This window comes from Hibiscus syriacus, unplaced genomic scaffold (genome assembly GCF_006381635.1).
Source record: "Hibiscus syriacus cultivar Baekdansim isolate YM2019G1 unplaced genomic scaffold, ASM638163v2 tig00111779_pilon, whole genome shotgun sequence".
In the NCBI taxonomy this organism is placed as follows: domain Eukaryota; kingdom Viridiplantae; phylum Streptophyta; class Magnoliopsida; order Malvales; family Malvaceae; genus Hibiscus; species Hibiscus syriacus.
Genome location: NW_024063176.1, coordinates 238,300 through 246,627, shown reverse-complemented (window position 1 = coordinate 246,627; position 8,328 = coordinate 238,300). Strand labels below are relative to the sequence as shown.

The 8,328-nt window shown below is 33.6% G+C and overlaps 1 protein-coding gene across 2 annotated transcripts; it reads right to left on the bottom strand.

The window, feature by feature from the left end:
• Positions 1–486: 486 nt before the first annotated feature.
• LOC120170320 (leucine carboxyl methyltransferase 1 homolog) lies at positions 487–7,278 on the bottom strand. Of its 2 annotated transcripts, XM_039178283.1 has the most exons (13): positions 7,145–7,278; positions 6,384–6,472; positions 6,158–6,300; positions 5,861–5,908; positions 5,707–5,788; positions 5,140–5,242; positions 4,923–5,043; positions 4,737–4,784; positions 4,005–4,088; positions 3,491–3,555; positions 2,707–2,758; positions 2,141–2,179; positions 487–759 (listed from the first exon to the last, which is right to left on the bottom strand). In XM_039178283.1, exons 1-13 carry the CDS (start codon positions 7,222–7,224, stop codon positions 679–681), a joined length of 1,035 nt encoding a protein of 344 aa, XP_039034214.1. In that variant the 5' UTR covers positions 7,225–7,278; the 3' UTR covers positions 487–678. The 2 variants fall into 2 exon arrangements, with proteins under 2 accessions (XP_039034214.1, XP_039034215.1); XM_039178284.1 differs by lacking the exons at positions 487–759; positions 2,141–2,179; positions 2,707–2,758; positions 3,491–3,555 and adding an exon at positions 3,656–3,925.
• Positions 7,279–8,328: the final 1,050 nt, after the last annotated feature.

Below are 8,328 nucleotides of genomic sequence, written 5' to 3'. Positions count from 1 at the left end.
TTTAAGTATTCTAATTTTATCCTTAAACTATGACTCTCATTCTAAATTAATCCTTAAACATTTGAATATTCTAGTTTCATCCCCAAATTCATCCGAATATGTAAATAGTTTCAACTATAATTTAACCTAAATTTTCTTTTTCTTTTTCATATATATAATAATATAACTTGACTTAATGATTTTATTAACAATGGATGTGATTATTATATACGTATAGTTTAGAATGAAATTGGAATGTTAAAAAATATTTGGAGACCAATTTAGAATGAATGCCATAGTTTAGGGATAAAATTGAAATATTCAAAAGTTTAAAGACTAATTTAAAATGATAGCCATAGTTTAAGAATGAAATTGAAATATTTAAAAGTTTAGTGACCAATTTAAATGAAAAACATACTTGGAGGACAGATGATGCAATAAGCTCATTTTTAACTCGAATAAAATTTTACTCGTCCTTAATCAGAATAGTGAACAATATACATCTCATTTTCGTTAACTCACACAAAATACACAACACAGAGTCACGGTGCATTCGTCAAAGCTTGCAACGCAAGTCAATAAATAAGCAAAAACATTTTAGGAATTCGTTCTAATGTTTAAATAGTTGTTTTTTCTTCTCCTGTTCCCCTTTGCTAAACAGGCACATATCTGTCATGCGTGCTTCTCCACTTCTCCGGTTCATGGAGATTGAGACGCAGACAAAGAGGTTTCGGACGCATGTTCCTCCTCATCTTTGAACCCGAATTTTCCATACAACCCCTGAACCAATAAAAAAAACTCAATTCAAACTCGAACCCCAGCAAAAATAATCAAGTTTAAAGTCGAGTAGAAAAGCAAATCAAATTAAACAAGCTCTAAAAATTCGATTTTTATCTCAAGTTAAGTTCTAAAAGAAAAAGTTGATCGAGCTTTAATATAACTTTAAATATACAATTTCGAACCGAGCTAGATATTCTTATGGATTGAACTTGACCAGCTCGATTACAATCTAATCAGCATCTTTTTCACTCTCATAAAGAAAATGAAAGCCAGATTGAACAACAAGATTCTATTCTACCATTGTGGTTATATGATATTACCCAAGCTTTCTAAATGATTCCACGAACAATTATTGTAAGAGTAAACTACTTATTTGGTCACCCACCAATTACTTAATTTATGTTTTGGTCACCCAGCAATTATTTTTTTTCCAAAATCGTATCTACAGTTATATATTGGTTCTGTTTTGATCAGTCAGTTAAAAAAATTGACGGTCATCGCCATTTATTTTTTAATTGCAGGTGACCAAAACAGAATTAAAACGTAACGTTAGGTTTGATTTAAAAAAATAATAGTTGAGTGACCAAAACATAAACTGAGTGACCAAATAGGTAATTTACCCTTGTAAAAACCACCGCAGGAACTACTACTTTTTTTTCTGGAATAGCTAAAATTGGAGGGGTAATAATGTTAAATCGAGCACTTACATTTGATCGAGATTCAGAGTCAAAACACAACTTGAAACAAAAACAAACCACTTGATTTTTATACTCGATTCAACTTCTAATTTGATTATTTGTATTTTAGTTGGAATTAAAAAAAATCAATTAGGCCCATAAATAGTCAAATCAAGCATCAAAACACTCAAACTCGACCAGCTTGATGACTCGAGTTGTTTGAACTCGACTCAACAATGATCGAATAGAATTTAAAGTTTTTTCCCAAGCTAAACCCGAATAACTTACAAAGACAAAGGTCTTATTTACACCTTTAGCTTTGCAGAATGCAAAGCTAAGATTAAGGCCTATTCATGCTGTAAAATGGGTAGTTCTACTGTGCAACAGCTTAATTTAATATTAATTTAAGACGGTTTTAACTTAAAATGTTATCTTGTTCAACTTAAAATGTTATGCAAATTTATAATATTTTTTATTGCAACTGAAAAGCTACATTACGAGGGGTTTGGGCATAAAAATTATGAAGAAGGTAACATTTTCAATTGCAACCGAAAATGTTACTCTAACAGCCTAAAAAGTTAGGCTCTTGATAATTTTTTTTATTGCAACCGAGTTCTGCTGGTTTTTAACCTTATATTAACAAGTTGCAATTTAGAATTTCCAGAAGTATTCTAGTGAAACCAATGAAAATTACGTGAACATACCATGGTATCATTGATTCCATAAGCAACGCAATAGTGCTCCTGAAAATCAGCAGTTTAAAACAAAATCAGTGAACACCTTAATAAAATCTGTAGAAATAATCAGCCATATATAATAAGACAACAGATATTCTATTTGCGCCGCTGGCCATTGTTGCTAGAACTAAAGACCTTCAGTTCAGGGATGGATCAAGAGGGCGGATGGGAGTAGTTGCCCCTGAAAATTTAAAATTACTATATATTTTAGATTTTCTCTATTATCTTCTATTGAAAGTCTGTATTCGCCCCCGGAATTTTATAAATTCGTCCCCTCTTAAAATTTTAGAGGTTCGCCCCCTAGCACAAAATCCAACGTCCATCCCTGCTTCAATTGTCAAATGTCAGGCCGACACATTAAAACTAGGCTACTCATAGTCGATGATGAGTGTAGGATGCGAGTATATTTATTTTTTTCTTTTCCATATATTTAGAGTTCCTTGACCGATCATATTTTCAAAACCAAAAATTCACCAAATTCATCTTTTTTTCCAGGTATTGCTACATTCTGCTTGAACCAAAAATTAACTTACCTGCATCATATGCCATTCTTCGAATTCATCAAACAATTCCAGCCGTTCGATTCTGAACACCAGAACATCACATATAAGAATCCTCTCAAAGAATATTTCAGACATGTTAAAAAATGTCAGACTTTCCAATGCAAGGTAGAATAAAAAGAGCTAATGATGTGGACAAAGTTGGAAGGAATTTCTCTTTATATCTTCTTTAAAACATTAAAGAAGGCCGTTAAAAGAAAGGAAACAAACATTCTTCCTTACAGTAAAGCAACATTTACAGAGCAGTAATGCAAAGCACACAAACACAGAGGAATTCATTATGTGATTCGAATATAAAATTTATACTTATAAAAGCAGTTAAATTATGTTAGAAGGAATATATTCACCCTGAACAGAAAATTAAAGATTGAACTAACCTAATTCAAAAATCAAATATCAAACTACCCAGGGCATGGCATTGGCAGTTAAATATATACTGGATAGAAATGGTCAACAAAATCACGGGAACATGCACAATAAACAAATTCACGGATGATTTATGTAATCAGAAAGCAATAAATAAACATACATGTCGGTTTAATTTTTTATTTTCAAGTTCATGATACTAGTACATGTCAAATCTAGCTGACACAGGATGATAAAAAGAGTCATCGAAATGGAATCTAGTTCAAAGATAAAAAATGAGTAAATTCCATCAAGTTCAGGAAAGGAGCCACATCTGGGCTGCCAAATCAGCTAAATCTCCGAGGAAATATATGAGACATAATTATTTCTAATGCTAAACCAGAGTATCTACCTTCGTCTTTCATTTGCATCAACAAATTTTCTGTAAACTTTCAGCATGTCCCAGGCAACAGCTTTCTGAAATATCAGGAAATACAGCGGAGTTATTAAACAAAACATAAAAGAACAATGAAATTTTAAAATTCAAAAGGATAAAAAAAAGGGGCAGAAAGATTCAGCTAAGAGAAAAAAGAAGAAGAAAAGGAACAAAGAACAGACAAATATTACTTTAGTTAGATGATGCCCTTCTTTTCTACAAATTAAAAGTCCAACATTATGGCAGTTACTAGAAAGAAAGCCAAGAAGTTGAAGGACAGTCACAAGATCCTTCTCATATAGCCCGAAGTAGGTCTTTACCTCAGGCGTTACATTTTCTTCTTCTTGGCATAGAGGTAGTACAATATTTACCATCACAGAAATGGTACTCTAAAGGCACCCAGCAAATGTACTGTAAAATTAAGGAAACATAAAAAAGGGTATGTATATATATATAGTTGCATTAAAAAAATCAAAATATACCCATATACCTGCCATCCCTGATCAATAAATAATTTTTCCTTTGTTTGCAGAGTTGGTGTAGCATAGAGACCCAGAAGTGCACAGCCTCGACTCTGAAACAAAAATTGGACTAGGAGTTAATTGATTTTCACTAAAAAATAGTGTAAGTTTCCACAACTCAATATCAAGGCATCCAAGCCTCGCACTTCTGGCATTAACGGAACTTAAGCAATGAAAAAACAATCCATTTGTATACCCTCATTTATTGAGGCTTGAAGAATGACTAACTCGCTTCATTGAAACCCCTGTTGTGACAAGCATTTGCTACTGTAGAATAAACCAATTTTGAAAAGGAATAACATGCTCAATAAGGCATGGATTCTAGTATCATGAGTGTTGCTTCAGTAATTTTGAAAAGGAATAACATTTATTCTTTAAATGACACTTCAGTAAGATGAACAATGTTTTAAAATAAAAGGTATAATTGACTGCAGTTATATGTCTTAATTCCTTAAGTTAAAAGTTTCTTGCATTTCAACCAGAAAGTGGGGCAAAACAGCATTCTGTAAAGGGAACCTGACGCCCACATTCCTATCTAACTGAATCTTTCCACCAAACATCAACAAAATGTCAAACAAAAATGAAGAGGCTCTGGGTTCAAAAAAACTTCACACAAATAGCTGAATGAGAAACTGTTAATTCGTTCACAGAAACAAGCAAACTCGTAAATAAATGAAATTCAGAACCTAAGATGTTTTCACCTCCAAATTTCTTATCATTTGCTTCCCAAAAGCATCATCTGGATGAATCTGTTGACAAAGACAACAAATGGAAATTCATCAATCTCTCATCAACCATGGCAGACAAACACAGCTTCAAGGAACACAAGCAAGAAACCACAACCAACAAGGAATTAAAAATGTTGAGATTTCAGAGAAGTACAGAACCTGCTCATATAGGAAAAATATAGATGTTGAAAATATCTTTGATGCCCAACCAACAATAGAACAGCTTGAATCTGGATTCAGGTATATTAAAACGCATTCTGCAATTATAAAGGTTGGCAGACTGATACCAATATCAGACGACCCTTAAGGTCCTAGGCTTCCAAATGGATGAGTACAGCTAACAAGTGCCAAAGAATAGGACGGATTCATGAAATACCTGGGATCCATATTTGACAAATATAAGACATCATCCAACTTTGGAATGTCTCGCAAATCAACTGGAAGTAGCTTGTAGTGATCACTGAGCACTTCTCCATTCTCTGCAAAGATATGAGTTCTGGATCACTCCACAGAAGAAGCATGTGCTTAAATGCATTAGAAGCAAGATGCTGTAAAGCACAAGAAGCTAGCTCTGTGATTCCTTCAACCAAATATTTGTTGACGGATGATGGACTACAATAAACAAAATCTGCCACCAAAGCCTCAAAACATCTTCTAGATGTAATAGACATATGACTTCAAAGAGAAAGAAGGAAAAAAATTTGACAAAAGAATACGAACACCAAATATGAGTTATCCACAGAACACTTGAAAGGGATAATTTCCAGCTTCGTGTTTTGCATGTCATCTTTAATAGTATAAGTTATGTTCAATGTAAAAAGCACACTCTTGATAGTAGCACTATGCATCCACATAAACCAGAAAAGGAAATGGCAATTTGATAAACAAAAGCAATAACAGCAACAATTCGACATCTAATAACCTGGTGGCCAGGGCAACTTACCTCGCGAGATTGATGCTGTTGCACCAATTTTGTCCCTCAATTGGCTGCTGGATTCGATAATGGAAGCCTTTTTACTGGTAACCTAAAGAAATAAAACACTGTTTAAAGTACAGTATTGTACAAATCAATTGCAATCTTAAATTCAAAACTGCACCTCCTTAAAATCCAGTTCCACATATAGATACGGTGCTTTTCCCTCATCCTGTGAATGAAAGAAAACAAAAGCCCAATTAAACTTGCATTTTCTCTAGATGATTATACAAGGGAACATGCATCTTCTCTAGATAATTACTGAAAAAAGAAACAAAGCAAATAACTAATAGCAGCGAATAAAAACATGGAAAAACTTAAGTTTCAAGTGCTCAACACAAATCGAACAATAAAGTTACACATTCTTAAATCTTATTTTTCTGTTATGAGTTTATCCCAACTAACAAGAAAACTCAGGCACCTGCAACTGAAAATATGTGGTATCAAATCCAGCACCAAGTGATAGTATCTGCTTCTTTATGTTACACTTTTCACTATTAGATCCTTCACAGTCAAGAAACTGATATAGAAGCTTCCTAAAAGCAGCCCAACGTGCAAAATAACCTAAAACACACAGCCAAGGAAAAAATCCTTAGATTAAATTCATTCAAAAACCCGCTAATAAATTCAAATGAATCAAATCTTACCTCGGTTAATTATAGGAGATCTCCTCACAGGTCTTCTAACAAACAAATGGATATAGTCATCTTTCATGTATCCCTTTTTAACACATGACCTTTAAATACACAGTTTGGAGGAAAGTGAGAAATAAAATGCCATATGATGCTCCTCAGTTTGAATGAATTAAATATGCTTCTTCTTAGATTGATATGTATAAAAAAGCAGACAACTTACAGTAATATAAATTTATTTTAAGCTACAGTTAATATTCTATCTAACAAACCAATAGTTGGATTTACCAATACAATTGTACTCGTCGTGCAAGTAAAATTTCAATCCAATATCTCTATCATATCAATCAATGATACTATTTTTCATTGTAAAATTCTGTGTTGAACAAGTAATTAGACATTTTTTATTTAGAATATAAAATAAAATGGTCAATAAACCAAATATAAATCATACATGCAAAACTAATTTAATTTTTTACACAAGTATGACAGATCTCACCTCGTATGAATATATATATCCTGACAGAATAATTTTCGAAATTAAGCAATGTTCAGAACAAAAATATTTCCAACTTAACTATTTATTAGATTAATCTCTTTAGCATCGAGATGCTGTATCAAATATCGATGATAAAACGTTATAACTATTCGAATAAAATTCAATTTCTCCAAACCTATTTTTTCTTTTCCTTCGATTTTATCAAAGACAAAAAAGAAAAGACGAAGAATACAATGGATAAAAATATGGGGGGGGAGAAACAAGGAAGAGAACTCACAGCTTACTGGCTGAAGCGTCGTCGTTAGTGGCTTGAACCGCTGCCCTGTTGCTACGTGAATCAGCCGCTGGCGTCGCCATGGAAAACGAGAGAGAGAGAGAGAGAGAGGGGGGGGGGGTTTCGAACTTTTTTCTTCTTCTCACGACTCACGAGAGAAGTTAAATTACATGTAAACCACATCATAAACCATTAAATTTTAGGGTAAACTACTCCAAATATCACTAACATTTAGGCGTTGGCTCGAAAATGTCACTACGTTTTAATTTTGTCAATTTCAACATTGAAGTTTATGTTTTATTCCAATTAAGCCACTCGTCGTTAATCCGTTAACGGAACACTGACATGGCATGGACGGGTCATGATAGTGTTGACGTGGATGCCTTACCAAAACGACGTCGTTTCAACTCAACTATTTTGATGCTCAATATAGACAAAACGACGTCGTTTTGCTTGAAAAAATTATTAAATAATATACAACTAAAGGGATTTGAATCCCAAACTCCTTGAAATTAAACTTAATGTTTAACCATTAAACTACCTTATATTTTTTGTAATGTTTTCTATAAAAGTTTTAAATTTTTAAAACTCCAGTTAATGATGCTTGAATCCCAAATAAAATTGTTGCTTAACCCCTGGAATCAATATCTAGTACCCTTTATCTCCATCTATATTCTCTTGTTTTCATCATCATATTCTCGAAGTTGTTTTTAGTAAATTCAAGAACACACCCAACAGATGTACAAGTTCTCAAAGATCTGAAAAATGGTGTGGACCCTCCTTCCATTGCTCCAGATCTTGTTCGAGCTCTTGGGATTTCTCCATTGATCCATGCAATAACATCTTCACTTACCACTTCACTTGCGGCCTCAGGTGCGATACACTCATCTCTGGTTTGCTTCGAGTTCCTGACTCGTTCTCCAATTTAACTCGCATGGGTTGACTAGGTCTCTCCGGGAACTCAGTCACCGGTGAAATACCCGTCGTTCTTGGCTCACTCCCTCACCTTCAAGAACTCTACCATGACAACAACTATAACACCCCCAACCGGTACCCGACCCGGATACGAGTCTGAGGTGTCACATTGACTTTTCAAACTTTGACTCTTGACAAAATTCAAAGAAAATTTAAATCTTTCATTAAAGTAAAAGCGGTTTAGTTACATAAATTTACCACAATACCCAAAA